The following is a 17,130-nucleotide window of genomic DNA, read 5'->3' on the forward strand; positions in this document are numbered from 1 at the left end:
CAAATTGTTGGTTCTTGCTGGCGTTTCGGGTGTCTAATTTCGGACCTGTGCACTGTGATTTTCGATTTCCATTGCTTCGCTGTTCTTGGGAGTTGGCACATCGAACACGATTGCTGGATAGGCGATCGGCGCCGGCTAAGGAGAAGAAGCAGTTTGGGTGATTCCCCGCCAGCGGCATCCATGGAACTCCCGCTGGAGTTCGGGGCATCCTTGCAACTGCGGCGGAACACTTCGAAAGGGTAAGAGAATCGCGGATTCCAGGAGCACTCGAAGTACACCCAAAAGTAGCAATACCTGAGTGCAACTCAAAAAAGTCACGGTTGTCAGTGGGCAGCAAGGATAGGACGGAGCGCGGAAAATTCCTAGAAAAGTTCCCATGATCTAGCTGCAGTAGGGCCGCAAGTGGAAACTGCTCCAACCGAAAACTGGGCTTGCAGGAGGAGCACAAAGCGCCCAGCCCAGAGGCACCACTCGCCGACGATCCTCTCATGGCCCTGGCCAACGGGGGAGAGGATAAAATGGACGACAGCAGCAGCGGACGCACCTCGCTGGCGGACAGCGCCAGCCTGACGAACTCCTCCATGCGCAGCGGCACCTCCTCACAGAGCATCCACACCAACGATGGCACAATCCGTGTGTTCAACTTCACTACCAGCGAGTTTGAGCGCTTCCATCCCAACATGCTGTGCGAGGAGATCTGTAATACAATGTGCCGCCAGCTGGGCATTGCCCCAATTGCCCAGCTGCTCTACGGGATAAGGGAGCACTCGACATCGCGACGTCCGTCGCCGCTGGTGCGTTTGGATCTGACGTGGTGCCTGCCCGGCGAACGACTCAACTGCCAGCTTGTCTACTGCTTTCGTATGCGGTTCCGGGTGCCCGAATTGGACAGCCAGCTGGAGCTGATCGACGGACGGAGTCACAAGTTCCTCTACCGCCAGATGCGCTATGATATGCGAACTGAGCAAATCCCGGAGATTCGATATCCGGAGCACAAGGACAAGTCAACGGGACTGGCGGTGATGGACATGCTGATCGACGATCAGGAACAGACGGAGGATCAGCATGCGATGCGCTCCATCGAGAAGCTTTACAAACTGTATTTGCCACCGAGCTTGTGGCGCGCCCACAGCTTCTTTGTGGGCTCCAAGATACGCGAGGTGTTCCGCAATCTGAAGGCGAATTCGCCGAGTTTGGAGCGCCTGAAGTGGCACTATGTGCACCAGGTCTCCCACCTGGCGCCCACCTATATGACCGAACAGTTTACCTGCACCGTTCAGTATCTGCCCAACGAGGAGGTGGCCCGCGGCAGCGCACCCATCGGCACCAGTCTGGCCCACTCCACATCGACGCTGGCCAGCTCCGGTTCCACCAACACCCTGTCCACGCTCACCACCAACGCCAATTCCGTTGCACTCGGCGGCAGTGGCAAGAAGTCGAAACGACGATCCGCCAGCGGGGTAATCGATGTCTATGTGCGAGTCTTTCCACACGACTCCCTGGAGCCGGGACTCAAGGTGGCCAGGGTGACCTCCGAGGCCACACTCAAGGTAATTGTGACCATATACGATTACGATTATGCATATGAGCTATTTGGCTGGTAATATTTAGTTTAGAAAAACCCCAAATATTATTTCAAAAACATGTTCATTGATCCGATGTAGTAAAATTCCTTATCGGTGGCAAACTGTGGGTATTTCTTGGGTATTCATTGTTGAATTGTTCAGACATATGTGGTTATACCAGCAGCCCATTGATAATCTTACTTTCGTCTGCAGTGGATCCTCGTTGGAGCTGTGGAGGGAATTTTTATGATCTCCAAAATCAACGACACCTCGGTGCGGCTGGAAATCGTGGGTCTGCCCAAGGGCTACGAGATGCAGTTCCAGACGGAGAAGGAGATGAAGTCCTTCATCTCCTACCTGGGCATCTACATCAGGTGAGTTCGCCTCCAGATCCAAAGCAGTTGGTTTCCTATTGCATTTCAGTCATTAATCTTATTCCATGATTCCATGAATTCATTTCATAACATAAGAATACAAGCAAACACTACATGTTTCCATTTAAAAGCTATTACACAGTTGATTCCTTTATAAACAAGACATATGCTTTTTATTTAAGTCGACAGTTAAACAATTTCGGTTTGTTTAATTTGTTAAGTACAAATCATGTTACGTTTGCAATGCAAAAACCAGAAAGTTTTTGTTATCAGGCTAAAATAATCAACAAATTTGAGTTCCAAGCTAAACTCAATGTTTAGTTTTATGAAATGATTCAATGTATTGTAATGCGTGTAATCTTTCGTAATTCAAAAATGTAAAATTGATTAATTAACTACGCGCTAATCGAGCTTAAATTATGCGTGTTACATTGCTATTAATATCGTAATGTAATTCGAAAAGCCTGCGATTCTCAATAAAGTTGATTATTTGCCTGCCCATTTTTATGAGCCATACGCAATGAAACAATTGAAGTAGCAACTGTAACTAATTCTGACCCATGAATCACTTGCCAAATGAAAAACAATAGTAATAATGCCATGTCAAAGCGCCACTAACTCGTATTTTATAACCATTTCCACCTGCAGATTGTCCAGCAAATGGATGCAGGACCTGTGCCACTCGTACCGCACGCCCTCCCTGGAGGAGCTGAGCTCCCTCCACTGCCATGGCCCGATCGGCGGTGCCTACTCGCTGATGAAGCTGCACGAGAACGGGGACAAGTGCGGCAGCTACATTGTGCGCGAGTGCGACCGGGAATACAACATATACTACATTGATATCAACACCAAAATGTGAGTACACGCGCCCACACTATCAGATACTTTCTCGCCTCTTATCTGGCTTACAAACTGCTCGGTATGCGATGCTACATAAACGCTGTCTGCCATATGATCTAATGTCAATTTTTCCGCTCATTGATTGCCTGTGTCTCTATGATGATTCCAATCCAATGCCAGGTGCAAATGGCAAGAGTATAATCGGTATATTTCCTCTTTCAGCATGGCCAAGAAAACCGATCAGGAGCGTTGCAAGACGGAGACATTTAGGATCGTGCGCAAGGACTCGCAGTGGAAGCTAAGCTACAACAACGGCGAGCATGTGCTGAACTCGCTGCACGAAGTGGCGCACATCATCCACGCGGACAGTCCGGATCGGTATCGCATACCCGCCTCCAAGTACGACAAGCCGCCGCTGCTGCTCCTGCTGCTGCCAAAGAACCTCAAGGCCAAAAAGACTGACCTGCAACTCAGCGAGGCGGAGCTGCAGCGCCGCAACCCGCAGATCTTCAATCCCAAAACGGATCTACAGTGGTATCCAGGTGGGGCATACAAACCATTTTCTTGACTTTTCGTGACTGATTTTATTTATCGCTCGCCCTTTTGGCAGATTCGATTTCGCTTAGCGACGATGGCATGATGTTTACGATGCGCGGCGATTGGATCCAACAGAGTCCCGTGAAGGATGTCTCCGTGACAATGAAGATGCTGAAGAGCGACGGCAATTTCATGGAGTTCTTTCGTCTGGCGCAAACCTGGAGCCTCATCCAATCGCCGCAGTTCCTCAAGCTGTACGGCCTTACGCTTGCCGATCCCTACACGATGGTCATGGAGTATTCGCGCTACGGCCCGCTTAACAAGTTCCTGCATTCGACGCCCAATGTCACACTGCATTGTCTGCTGGACCTGATGCACGGATTGGTGCGCGGCATGCATTATTTGGAGGACAATAAGATCATCCACAACTACATACGTTGCAGTAATCTGTACGTGACCAAATACGATCCAAATTCGTACGTGCTGGACGCAAAAATCAGCGATCCCGGCTATCCCCGTCCCTTCCAAGAATCCGAGTGAGTAGCCCCCCAATTTCGCTTTATCTAGTTCGTCGTACTGTGTAAGAGTATTTACGTGAACAACATCATCACTTCGCATGTGCTAATCAAGATCGATATATGGTATTCTTTCCACTTACAGCTCGCCATGGATACCTGTTAAGTATTATCGCAATTTGCAGGCGGCCAAAACGGATCAGTTTGCACAGCTGTGGGCCTTTGCTACCACCATATACGAGATCTTCTCGCGCTGCAAGGAAGATCTGAGTAGCCTGCGCCAGGAGCAGCTAATCAGGCAGAAAAATCTCGATGGCAACATCCTCAAGATGCTCGACCAGGACCTGTGTCCTGCGCCGATCTTTGAGACAATCATGGATGGGTGGTCCGATGATGAGACCAAGCGGTTCAGTCACCACGACATTTTCTCCCGCCTCAACACGATCAAGTCGGAAATACTGCCCACTTATATGCCGCCACCCGAGATCGCAACCAGTAAGTTGAGTTCAACGGGCGAAATCCTCCAGAGATTGGCATACATTTCAATTGTGGCAACGATTTTCTTTGTTCTTTTCCAGATGGAACTGGGGACGAGGAAGTGTTTGATATAAGCGACTTACCGCTCCTGCCCTTCCCGCGTTCGAATATGTTGATGGTAATAACGCTGACCAGCGAGTGCCGTGTGATCTACAACATGGAGAACATGATTGGGCGGGGTCACTATGGCACTGTGTACAAGGGTCATCTGGAGTTTAACGACAAGGATCAGCCGCGGGAGCAGGTGGCCATCAAGATGCTGAACACCATGCAGGTGTCCACCGACTTTCATCGCGAGATCGGCATCATGCGAACGCTAAGTCACCCCAACATAGTCAAGTTTAAGTATTGGGCAGAAAAGTCACACTGCATCATCATGGAGTACTTGCAATCCGGTTCCTTCGACATCTACCTGCGCTTCACGGCACCCAATCTCAATAATCCTCGCCTCGTCGGCTTCGCCTTAGACATTGCCAATGTAAGTGGATGCGCACATTTGTGGCTTAAGCATTGGAACTGAACAAGTCACAATAATTAGCAATACTAACTATCTCTATTATCTCTGCTCGCCGCAGGGCATGAAATACTTGTCCGACATGGGACTGATCCACAGGGACTTGGCCGCCCGCAACATTTTGGTGGATCACAACGGCGATGGCGACTGCGTCAAAATCTCAGACTTCGGCCTGGCGCAGTTCGCCAATTCCGATGGATATTATTTCGCGAAAAGCAAGCGTGATATTCCCATTAAATGGTAAGTATTAATAGGTTGATATAAGCACTATCCGCAACTAAATAACCTCGCTTTTATAAACAGGTACTCCCCGGAGGCCATCTCCACCTGCAGATTCTCATCGTATTCGGACGTTTGGAGCTATGGCGTGACACTGTTCGAAATGTTCTCCCGCGGCGAGGAGCCCAACCTGGTGCCGATTCAGACGTCGCAGGAGAACTTCCTCAACCGCCTCCAAAGCGGCGAACGGTGAGTTATCTTGAGACTGGCGTTTGCAGGTTATCACCAAGTTCAGACCTGCGATAACCTTTTCACAGCGTGTAGCCATAAACCAAATTAGACAGCTGTGGGAAGCTAGATTAGTTTCCCAAGAGTTCTTAAGCATTCCGGAGTAACAAGAAATCCCTCGTTTGCTTACAGCTTAAATCGACCAGCCAATTGTCCAGACTTCATTTACGACCTGATGCAGCTGTGCTGGCACGCCACGCCTCGTTCGCGTCCCAATTTCGCCACCATCGTGGACATCATCACAAAGGAAATAGCCACCAAGGTGTCGCACCCGACCGATGGCTACCAGTTGCCGCCGAATCAGCCGGCGGATGCCGAGTGACTCGAGACGAGAGTTGTGCAAGCAACAACGGAATGATATACACATACTTAGGCATAAGTTCTTTTAAGCTGTTAGCATTTAAACTGTACGTTTTTAAAACAACACACAAGCATGCACCCAAGCCCCCTCAGCAGTCCCTAAACCACTTGACGCAATCCTTGGCTTAAAGCGCTTTCGGAAGAATCACAAATCACAAATGCCCAGCCCCCCTTATACCAAATCCAGAACACTCACGCCTTCGCAAGCCTTTTTGGATTCTCGCCAGAACTTAGTTTTATTGTTGTGCTTACGCCCCCCTCTTGACTAAGCGGACGTCCCGACTTTATATATATATACTTCTATATGTATGTGTATAAAGAAATTCTCAACCTACTTTGTGTTATACATTTTAGCCCACTTTGTTAAATATTGTTAAGCTTGAGCTTCAAACCTTTTTTTTGTAATGCCCACGCATTAACACTAAACTAAATATAACGTGTAAATAATAAACTATGTAGTTAAGGGTTTAAACGAGAACGGCAACACACGGTAATTTACACTGGACGGACGATCGAAAGGATGCGATCTGTTCGGCGGTTTGATTAAGTTAAATCTACAACAAAACATGTGCACATATAGTCCTAAGGTATGTCAATTAATGTTGATCAAATGCCATTTAAACCTACAATACTTCGAAACAGAAACGAATTATATATTTACGTGCTATACAAGCCACTATACAAGCCGGTATATGCACAACCACACACCCGCAGGCACAATAACTTATTATTGCTGTTAACGAGAATGGATATTTCCGAAATAAATCAATTTTCTTACGTGTTTAAATGCGAACGTTTATTAACTGCGTTTAACATTTCATTAAGGGTGTTTAGTATTGGGATTAGTCGTAGTACTTGGATTGAAGCATCTATTCTATCATTTCCGTATGGGAATTCCTATCTAGAACATCATATGCGCTAAATATACATATATAATGGTTTGCTACAGAAACGAAAGGGATAGAGAACATCTTTTGTTCATCATGGTGCCTAAACTATTTCCAGTTCATCAGGAGCAAAAGACAACAAGTAGATATAGCTTAAGATTGTTAAGTGGAATACCTGTGCTGATTTCAACAGTTTGCATTTACTTTCAGACACGATTTTAACAGCTTTTTGTGAAATTCAGTTCTTATTACTTTTATGTACAGATGCTTACCTATCTTCATTTGCCTATGCTATACCTATATCTATCGGATATCAATCCTTATCTGGTCTATCCTAATATCCTATTCTTCAAACGTCGGTTTTTGGGCAATATTATCAAGAATATTGTCGTAAGATATTAAATAAGGACTTGATTATCATTTATAATATATATCTAATCTTATGATCTAATCAGGGATCAAATACACTTCCCTTTGCTTAAATATAAGTTGGTTTGTTCTTGGAAATCGTTGAATTTACAAGATCTTAAATGAAAAACTGAGCAATGGAATGCCAGTTAAAGTCCTTAGAAGCTAGTTATTGGGTAATTGAAGTTTAAACTCTCTAGGAGTGCCAGTTAGTTGACAACTATATCCTACTCTAAACGAAACTCTCAGAAGTTCCATAAAGACTGCTCAAATTTATGCAACAGACTGGTCTGCATATGGATTTCTTACAATTCAATGCAATTCCCTACAAGCTAGTCATACGAATGTAATGTTAATTAAAGTCCTAACAAGCCTGTTATGTTGAATTTGAAGTGCAAACTCTCTCTAAGTCCTAGCTAACTAGCAGCTATCTTCTACTCCAAGCTAAACTTCTAGGAGCGTCCTAGATGAATTCGATTTGCAGTACAGCTGGGTTCCTCTTGGATTTGGCAAAAGAACGCTCCTTAACCTTACTCTCGATGGCTTAAAACTATATAGACTAATCCGCATGGCGATAGAGAACGATCTGCAACTGGTCACCTCGACGAGATCGGCATTAGAATTTTGGCGGGTGCTATGAGCTCTCTGCGTTCTTCTTCTTCAGCGTCTCCATGACGCCGGCGAAGTTGGCCGTCTTCTTTTTGGCCGACTTGGGCGTGGATGTCTGGCTGCGGACACGCATTTGGGTGGGGGCCACATCGTCGCTGAAATCAAAGTCGTTGGCCTTTTGCGGTCTGCAGAATTATGAAGTTAAAACCTAAGTTATGTAGTCCACTCTTTAGCTGGAGGTGCAAATAATCTTACTCCTGCTCAATGGCATCGGTGGCCTGCTCCAGCTCCTTGCTATTGCCGCCAGATCCTGCCTCCGGCGATGGAGCCCTGCGTCCTGGGAATTGCCACTGCAGTTCCGGAATATTTCCGGCCTCCAGCATCAGATAGTAGCTCTCCAGCTCCTCTGCGTTGGCGGAAAACTTGTCCGCCGTATTCGCCACCGGCTCCACATCCGTTGCCATATTTCTCTTATTCTCTTATTCAATAGATCTAAATTTACTCGGAATTTGCGTGTTCTTTGCAAAGTAAAATTTTTAGTCTACACGAATTTTCTGGCAAGAAATCGATAATTCGCTTTAGATTTGTTGTTCGATAAGGGGTCTATCGGTTTGTGGGCTCAGTGTTGCAAAATATCAGAAATGGGCGGTACATTTGAATGCATTTGCTGCACGAAGCGGATTTTTCTATTTATAGGTTTCATTATTCTTTTCTTTATTAAGTGCACACCCATGCCCGGAATATTTCCGTTCCGAGTGCACACGTCTTCGTGGCTTGTTCTTGATTTAGGGAAAATAACAATATTATCTTGTTTAAATTTCTAGAAATTTGTATATAAATGTATGAAGAAACTTTTAAAAATATTTTAAAACCGGCTGCCAAATAAAATGGCAACTTATATTACACTTAAAAGCTGCTGAAAACGAGCGCAGAGATAATAGCCCGACCTTATGCACAGGGAAAAGCCATCGATTATTCATTTTATTTGTATTTATTTACTTTGTGATTACTAAATTCTTAGAACTTTATTCAAAATCATCCTTGTCCGTCGTGCTGCCGTCTCTGCTGCTCCGTTCCGTCCGTTCCTGCACACATATATATATATATATCATATATCTCAGTTGATCTGATCTGATCGGGTCCACAACCGATTGCTGCCGGACACGGATATCCCTGTGGTGCTCCTCGCTCCTCACGAGCCCGCTGATCCTTAACTCGTTGCGGCTGGGTGTTTAGCGTTCTGTTCTATGACTTACACGTACCATACATATACATAAGTATTATTATTATTATTATTATTATAATTATAATTATTATATTGTTGTTTGCTGTTTGCTTGCTTTGTATACTCGTATATAAAAAAGAATAATCGTACATATTTAATTTAATTAATTAAAAACACAATTTGATTGCAAAAAGAAAGGTTTCTACAATACGTAATTAAATACGGATACGTCCTGATCGTTGGTATTGTTGCCGCCACCGCCGCCGCCGCCTCCACCGCGATTGGAGGAGCCGGAGGATTTGTTGGAGCCGTGGGCGGCGATGGTCAGCTGGTTGGCCTGATGGATCACCGAGGTGATGTCGCTCTGCGACGCCGAGATATCCTTGCTGGTGAGCACATCGCTGCTACTCGATCCCGACGAGATGTGTCGCTCGGCGATGCCGTACTGAATCGGCTGATAGCCGTGACTTGGATTGTACGTGGCCGAGTATGGCATGTAGATGGGCGGGTTCGGGAGCGGCCCGATATCGCTGGTGATGCTCTCGGTGTCCGCATGGCTGAGCGCATGGCCGCCATGTCCGTGCGGCAGCTGGTGCGGATGCAGATGTCCTCGGCCGATCAGATTGGGATTGCGCTCCTCGTTCACCACGTAGTAGCACTGCTCCGAGAAGGTCAGCTTGTTGACCGTATGCTTAATGTAATTGCTGCGCAGCATCGCCGAGACGATCCTTCGCGCCTCCCGCCTGTCCTGCACATCCTCCACATTCTCCAGCACCCAATTGACCGCATCGGCACCGATGAACGCGTTTGGGATCGTAATCTTTAGCCACATGCGATCCCTGATCTCCAGGCCGCTGTCCGGCTTCGTCATCGCCTTAACGATCTCCTCGAGGTTGTTCTGGTCCAGTCGCTCCTTGATCGGCTCCGCAATGTCCGCAATAATACTGTCGTGCGATGTGAGGGCCTGGGTGTGCGCCACCCAGGCACCGGGATCGATGGGTCGCACCGGCTCCGTGCGCGGAATGGTGAAGTAGCCCTTGGGATTGGGATCCCAGCACTTGGCCACCACCAGCTTGATGGGCCCCGGCTTCTGGACCACTTCTCTTAGCACCCTAACCGCCTCGTCGTTGGTCATGTTCTCGAAGTTGACATCGTTCACCTGCAGGATCATGTCGCCCGGCTCGATGCGTCCATCGAGTGCCACAGCGCCGCCCTTCATGATGCTGCCCACGTAGATGCCGCCGTCGCCGCCGCGATTCGATTGGCCGACAATGGATATGCCCAGAAAGTTGACGGCCTCCATGTTGATGGAGACGGTGATGATATTTAGGGACATGGTCGAGTCGGTTATGGAGCTGTACGAGGAGGTGCGAGACATGCTGGGCGCCCGTTTTTTACGCCTCTGCGGCTTCTTGCGCACCTGCAATCGCTGTACGCTGCTGTAGTCGGTCATGTCGCGGTCCAACGTCAACTCCGATTCGGTGCCAAAGAGACTGGTCGAGTCCAGATCGCTGGAGAGCACGGATGCCGACTGATATGTGAGCGGTGGCGGCTGCAGCAATGGATTGCCCATCATCTTCTGGTGGTGGAGCACCTGCTGCTGTTGCTGCTGCGCCAGCTGGACAGGCTGCACTTGCTGCTGTTGCTGTTGGACCTGCTGCTGATGCTGTTGCTGCTGTTGTTGTTGCTGCTGCTGCTGCTGCTGAAGCTTCCTGTTGGTCAAACCCATGCCCAGTTCGCACTCACTGGTCGGCAGCTCGGAGCAGTTGTCGGACTGATTGGTCCCATCGGCGGAGACCAGCCAGGACACCACACGCCCATTGAAGCAGGGCAGTATGGTGGAGTCGTCGGCTATCTCCTCCTTGACCACACCAAAATCGGCGTCCATTGACTTGAAGAAGTACTTGTAGTTGTTGTTCTGCTTGTTCAGCACCAGCTTGAAATCGCGCAGCGTCACCTGGGCGGATGGAATGGGGATCTTCACCAGATACGGCGTCGTCTCATCGTCGATGTGGTATATCACCTTCGTCTCCTGCCCGCCGCCCCTGTCCGCGTCCATTTTTGCTGCGCCGACTGCGGAAATCCACGGAAAACTCGACGAAAAACACGATCAAGCCAAATGCGACGGTATCAACGCGATGGGGAGAGGGGGGAGGAGTGGAAAGCACAGGAAAAACGAAATAACTAAGGGAAAACCCTTTACAAAAATCACTCAATTCTGCTTTTCTCCCCCTGGTCTCTCTAGCCCTCTCGCTCTCGCACGCGTTTCTTTTCTTTTTCTTTCTCTTTTTTTTGGGCTGGGTATTTCGGTTCAATGGCAGCGGCGGCTGTGAATGCGTTTTGAGCGGTGTCGATATTGCTCCATTAGCTTGATTTCTAGCGCTTTAATGTCGGTGCACGTATCGGGGGCGGGGCGAAACGAGCATATTGCCAGTTTACCAATAATTTTGTTAGAATTTTGAGACTAAAAAAAAACAGTGTGTTCGCCGCTTTTCACGCACGGAATGCCAAAGTGCCGGGCACCTGGTCACACTGGAGCGATGCCAGACCGTTGTAATCTGCAATGGCATTTCGATAGATTTCTCTTCATTTCCCTTAAAAGAATATTCCAGAAAAACGCCAACGAAAGCATTTTAAAGTCCAATGGGGTTTTTTTTCTAGTGGCAGGACTCTGACTGTCGAAGTTCGTTTTGCAATTTGAAATTAGTTTATGCGCTTTTAAAATAAAATACCAAAGTTATCGATAAACATTGTTAAATTTCAAAAAATTATTCAAAATAAAGTATTCATGTTCTATTTATTGTAATAAGCCAAAAGGAGTAATTCTTTTATAATATAAGAGGATATATCTAGCTTTCTTTAGTTATAATTCGATTACTAACTTTACATTTTATTTAAAATAAATAACGTAGTAGAAATGCTTTTTTGCTTACAAATTTGAGTCTATGTAAATTTCTTCTTTAATGTTTATTTCACCAAGGAAACCCATCCACTTGGACCCTGCGTTGCTTATCTTTCCTTGCTTTTCATACAGAAATCTCCAGCGTTGACTGCCGCAGTTTATTTTTAGCTCCCCGATTTCCAGATAACCCCGCCTGCCATTTATCACGCAATGGCGCTCGTTATTTAAATCAGTTTTCCTTTTATTTGTATGCTTTGAAGGGGATCACTTAAATTTACACTCGACTTAAAAGCTAGTCCTCCACGCGGGCGTAGACACATATACGTCCGGCCTAACTTAATTAAATGAACTACGATAATTGCCGTTTAAAAAAAGGGTTCCGAAAGTGTGAACTTGTAGGGGAAGGGTGTTGGGAGAAAGGGGGGGATATATTCCAACGCAGTTAAAATTAAAATCAGGATTGATACCTCGGCCGCACGGAACTTTGCATTCCCTTCGAGTTCGGCGAGCATTTTACGCAATATTGTTTAGTATTTATTACATAGATACACCTGCCGTCTGTATTTATGTATGTCCGTCTGCTGTTTAAGATATACGGTATATATATATATATATAAATTTACGCTACACTAGCTATTACAACTAAGTTAATGGTTTTACAAAAAAAAACTTGTATAGTATCCGTTTACTACTGCATAAAACAAATTATCGAGTGTCCGCATTGTGTTTGTGTGTGTGTGTGGGTGGGTGTTTGCGTGTGTTTGTGTGTGTGTGGGTGGGTGTTTGCGTGTGTTTGTGTGTGTGTATAAGGGGGTGCTGTGTGTGAATTATTTTTACAATGTGATACGGTGTATCCAGCTGGGCCAAGCTCACGCTCACTTGGTGTTGACCATCTCCACCAGGGCGCTGCTGAGCGACAGGCGGTCGACGATATCCAGCAGGATCTCCACATCCTTGATGGAGGTCACCGTTTCGGGGGCGCCCATCAGATTCACATGCTTGCCATCGATGTTTGCATAGAAGCACTTGTTCTTGAAGATGATGGCCCGATCGTAGGGCACCCGGCACTTGCTCCTGTCGACGACGGCGCGTCGGAAGAGCACACACGACGGCTGATACTTGTGGCGGTCCTCCTCGGGTATGTTGTACGCCTTGAGATCGCCCGTGAAAATGGTCATTGTCTGGCGGGTCATCAGCGAGGGCGACACCTTGTACAGGGTCACCTTGCTGGTCCATTTGACGGAGGGCACCTTAATCCTGGATGCCACATTGGCCAGCTTGACCAGCGCCAGCTCCAGGCAGGTGCGCTGCTGGCGTGTCACCTTCGACGGCGTCTCCTTGGGCGTACTGATCACGTGCCACGTCTCGTAGCAGGTGATCTTCTTCACCACGCGCCCATCCTCCTCGCAGAACGTGGTGGTCTCGGGCGGAAAGTATTTGGGACTGCTGGCATCGTCACTGGTGGGCAATAGCTCACGCAGCGTAGCCTCCTCCTTGTCGCGCTGCTCCTGCTGCAGCAAATGGTTCTCCTTGCTGCGTCGCTGGGGACTGAGGCTCGGCTTCTTGAACACAGGCTGCTCATCGACATCGGCCAGCAGATGGCCCAGCTTCCTGTCCGCACGCGAATTCACCGTCGACGCTGTCGTGGACAGCACATTGCGGCGATTGCTGGTCCACTTGTTAAGTGCGGATGTGTGTCCCCCGGCTGCTCCAGATGATGCTGCTGGTGCGATTGCCTGTTTGGGATTCCTACGGGTCACAATTGATGCCGGTATATCATCGTCATCGAAGTCCAGATCAGGATCCGGATCGTCCTCCTCGGTGTCCACATCCGTGGGGCACAGCTCCTTGCCCATGCTCATCAGCGGCTTCATCGATTGCGTCTTCTTGCCCATTTCGGTGTTGAGTATCCTGGGACGGGGCTTGGTCTGTTGCGTATGACTCTGATGACTCTGGATATGCACGGGTCCCATTTTGGTGTTAACACTGCTGTTGCTGGCCAGGATCTTGATGCGTTTGGCCTGATTGCCCACCGTGTTGTTGTTTGCAGCAGCGGGCATGGATTTCTCCGAGTTGACAGTGATGGATTTCTTATCGCCGGCTCCCAAATTGCTGGTGTTGATATTCTTGGTACGGGGCCTGCCCACAGGGAGCTTTTTGCTAGGATTGCCGCCGGCTGCGGCGGCCAAAGCATTGTGTGATCTGGTAATGAGCACATCGTCCTGGTTAATAATGTCATCGATGTTCACAATGGTGAATGTGGGCACATCCTCCGACTCGGATTCGTTTTTCGCATCGTGGCTGGCGGCACCACCACCAGCTGAGCGCGTTGCTGGCGTGGAGCTGGCCGAATTCGAGTTGGAGTTCGTCAATGAGTTAATCTTGTAGCTGCTGCCCCGACGCTGTGGCAGCATCCTGGCTGACACACTGCCCGCCTGGCCCACCTTGGGTCGCGCCGTGGTCGCATTGTGCGCGCTCGCCTTGCCGGTGGCACCGTTCACCACGGGCACGTTGCGCTGTTGGGAGCCACCGCCGCCGGCGGATGAGATGATCATGCGCTTGCGGGCCACGGGACTTTCGTTTTCGCTGGTGTCCAGTTTGCGTTTGGCCGTGGCGGAACCAGTGCCCGATCCGTCCGTCATGCTGGCATTGCTTCGTGCCATATTCATGGCCATGGTGCGACGCATTTGCTGCAGGCTACTGGGTGCAGTGCGGCCGCTGCTCGAATTGATGGATATCTTGGAAGTTGCGCCGCTGGTCGCGCTGGCATTGACATTGCTCGCCTTCGGTGGACGTCCACGTCCACGCTTGACGGGCGGCGGCTTGCGTCGCAGCTCCTGTTCGTACTCGGCCTCGCTCATGTCCTCGTCCTCGTCGTCGTCGTCGTCCTCGTCGGACTTGTGCAGTTGGGGATTGAAGGCGGCGTCCGCCAGCTCGTCATCATCGTCCTCGTCCAGTTCCAGCAGATCACTGATGTCGTCGTCGTTCGTAAACAGCTGCTTGGCCTGCCGGCCGCGGCTACCGATCGACTGGCTACCGCCATCGGCAAAGGCTGCCAAGTACTTTGGCGTCACCATATCCTCGCTGGCGTACTTCGGATTCGGTTTGATCGACCGCCGTGACCGACTGGCCGCAATGGTGGGCGGTGGACTCTCCGATATATGCTTGGCCGGTTGTTTGTACATCTTGGGCGACTCCGCTTGGACGGAGCGCCGTTGCTGTGGCTTGAGCAGACCCAGCTTGTGGTGACTACCGGGCTGGGGATGAGATCCGCCTCCCAGCAGGAGATTGCCGCGTCGCTTAGCCAGATTGCTGGATTGCTGGTCCTTGACGGACTCCCTGATGAGCTTGGAACGCGCCGACGGCGGTGATGGTGATGGCGAAGACTCTGGCTTCACAGCCTGGTGCCTGGTGCGCGGAGTGGGCTTTTCCTGGACCACGGAGCGACGTCTTGTGCGGGTCTCTCGCAGCTCCTGCTGCGCCTCCCGCTGGTTATCCCTCTTCCTCAGTTTGCCGGCTGGCGTGCCTCCACGCGAAGGCGACTCCTCGTGCAGATTCCTCACGTATACGATGCAAGGACGTGTCTTGACGCTTTCAGCTGCCTGTTTTTTTCCAGCTCGCATCTTTCATGGGTAGCTGAAATCGGAGGTACAGACGGAATGGATTATTAGCTACATTGTGACCATACATACGAGTATACGAGTACGAGTACAGTGGGTCGTGGATCCTGAGATCGGCTGATTTACTTGTCAACTATTAGTAGTTTTTCAAAATGTCACATTGATTTGAACACAATGTGATTGAATTGGCAATGGGAATTGCACAGCACACTGCGTTACTTGTCCAGGCAAAACAATGCACACCGTATCGCGCAGCCAGGGCCCACTGTATTCAACTGATATGTGTGTGATGTGCCGCTGCTCTGGCAACTCTAGCGCCTATTTTCGTCACTTTTTCGCGCGCCAGTCGTTGCACACACACACACATGCATACGCAAGCACACGCACACACACAAGCTACACGCACACACACACAAATATGGAGCGATGAGAATATCGCTTGATTGAAATTCAGCAGAGCTTACCTTTGCAAATCGCTTTACATTTTCTCGGACGATTGTGCTTGCCTTCAATTTAATCTGACTTTTCGCTGGCACTTTCACAACGCGGCGCTCTCTTTTGCTTATTGTTCTCTCGCTGCAACGCTGCTGCTGCTACTGTCGATGGCCACACTTAATTGGCTATTATTTTCGAGCTGATCGTATTTGGGGTTTTGGGCTGCAAATTGCCTTTCTATTTGGTATGTTTTCAAAACGCCAGGATGCACAACAACAATAACCGAACAACTGAGCTGCAGAACAGAAAGCAGAGCAGCAAAAGTGGTGGCAATAGTGGCCACACTGTTGGCGCAGAGCAAAGCAAACGGCGGAAAAAAAGAAGGAGAAAGAGAGGCGGCAGCGCAACCAGGTGGCAACGCGCGATGGCGATGTTTTTCTACCCAACTGTACCACACACACACATGCACGGCGGCCCTGTGTGTTGTTGCTTTTCTCGACGGCTTTTTAGGCGTTTTGCACTTTGAATTCCACTCAATCGCCGACACAAATCGTTTGACTCGACTGCAATTGTGACAGCTAGATGTGCGCACCGAATTGTATTTGCTTTCTAACACGATTGTCACGATTATGCTTCCCGCGCTCGAATTTGTTCGCTCTCGATGAGAAAATGGAACTGGAAAGAGAGGGGAGGGCTGGTGTTGGAAAGCATCGGCCGGCCAGTGTTGCGAAATGTTGGATTGACTGGGCAAACGGTCACACCGATTAGTCAACACCGATTTCCTATTTCTCAATAGGCATTTCTTTTTAATGGGCATTTTTATTTAACATAAACAATTCGGTTACACTCGCATCGATCTATTTGAGGGCCGAGGGCTGTGGGCAGCGGTACTTGGCCATCTCCACCTCCGCCTCGGCGTAGCTGAAGCGATTGAAGCTGTAGTATTCGGGCACCTTGTAGCCACCGGTGGCGGAGGCACCTGGTCCCACGGGTCCAGTGGTGGGCTTCACGCAGTTGTTGGTCAGTCCCACAACGGCTGGCGAGGATGGGGCTCCAGCTGGAGATCCTGGGGCGCTGGGTCGGCCACCGCCGGAAACTGGTCCGCCCTTGATCTGGCTGTAGCAGCGGCTCAGGGCCGGGCGTAGGGCACGTGAGGGCGAGAACATGTTGAACTTGTGGGTGGCTAACTTGTATCGTTTAATTTGCAAAATAATTCACGTAATCACGTATCAACAAAGTGGCCGTGTTGAGTAACGCCAAAAGTGCGCTTATTGGCGAAGAATCTGGCAAGGCGA

At 49.0% G+C, this 17,130-nt stretch overlaps 5 protein-coding genes across 6 annotated transcripts; 1 reads left to right on the plus strand and 4 right to left on the minus strand.

Annotated features, from left to right (window-relative positions):
* The first annotated feature begins 486 nt into the window (after window positions 1–486).
* LOC120455194 (tyrosine-protein kinase hopscotch) lies at window positions 487–6,542 on the plus strand. The gene is made up of 10 exons (XM_039641136.2): window positions 487–1,550; window positions 1,779–1,939; window positions 2,588–2,794; window positions 3,002–3,321; window positions 3,390–3,852; window positions 3,977–4,326; window positions 4,410–4,846; window positions 4,944–5,122; window positions 5,186–5,350; window positions 5,522–6,542. The coding sequence occupies exons 1-10, from the start codon at window positions 489–491 to the stop codon at window positions 5,709–5,711; spliced, it is 3,534 nt and encodes a 1,177-aa protein (XP_039497070.1). The 5' UTR covers window positions 487–488; the 3' UTR covers window positions 5,712–6,542.
* Window positions 6,543–6,816: 274 nt separating this feature from the next.
* Window positions 6,817–8,217, minus strand: LOC120455195. Its single transcript, XM_039641138.2, has 2 exons — window positions 7,909–8,217; window positions 6,817–7,838 (listed from the first exon to the last, which is right to left on the minus strand). Exons 1-2 carry the CDS (start codon window positions 8,115–8,117, stop codon window positions 7,679–7,681), a joined length of 369 nt encoding a protein of 122 aa, XP_039497072.1. The 5' UTR covers window positions 8,118–8,217; the 3' UTR covers window positions 6,817–7,678.
* A 411-nt stretch (window positions 8,218–8,628) lies between these two features.
* Window positions 8,629–11,390, minus strand: LOC120456301 (segment polarity protein dishevelled). The gene has a single exon (XM_039643047.2). It carries the CDS (start codon window positions 10,935–10,937, stop codon window positions 9,081–9,083), a length of 1,857 nt encoding a protein of 618 aa, XP_039498981.1. The 5' UTR covers window positions 10,938–11,390; the 3' UTR covers window positions 8,629–9,080.
* A 610-nt stretch (window positions 11,391–12,000) lies between these two features.
* LOC120455487 lies at window positions 12,001–16,523 on the minus strand. Of its 2 annotated transcripts, none has more exons than XM_039641722.2 (2): window positions 15,865–16,523; window positions 12,001–15,416 (listed from the first exon to the last, which is right to left on the minus strand). In XM_039641722.2, the coding sequence occupies exon 2, from the start codon at window positions 15,401–15,403 to the stop codon at window positions 12,656–12,658; it is 2,748 nt and encodes a 915-aa protein (XP_039497656.1). In that variant the 5' UTR covers window positions 15,404–15,416; window positions 15,865–16,523; the 3' UTR covers window positions 12,001–12,655. The 2 variants fall into 2 exon arrangements, with proteins under 2 accessions (XP_039497656.1, XP_039497658.1); XM_039641724.2 differs by lacking the exon at window positions 15,865–16,523 and adding an exon at window positions 15,473–15,489.
* A 111-nt stretch (window positions 16,524–16,634) lies between these two features.
* On the minus strand, window positions 16,635–17,105 carry LOC120455488. Its single transcript, XM_039641725.2, has one exon. It carries the CDS (start codon window positions 16,999–17,001, stop codon window positions 16,693–16,695), a length of 309 nt encoding a protein of 102 aa, XP_039497659.1. The 5' UTR covers window positions 17,002–17,105; the 3' UTR covers window positions 16,635–16,692.
* Between the last annotated feature and the right edge of the window lie 25 nt (window positions 17,106–17,130).

The sequence above is a fragment of the Drosophila santomea genome, chromosome X (genome assembly GCF_016746245.2).
Source record: "Drosophila santomea strain STO CAGO 1482 chromosome X, Prin_Dsan_1.1, whole genome shotgun sequence".
NCBI classification, from domain to species: Eukaryota; Metazoa; Arthropoda; class Insecta; order Diptera; family Drosophilidae; genus Drosophila; species Drosophila santomea.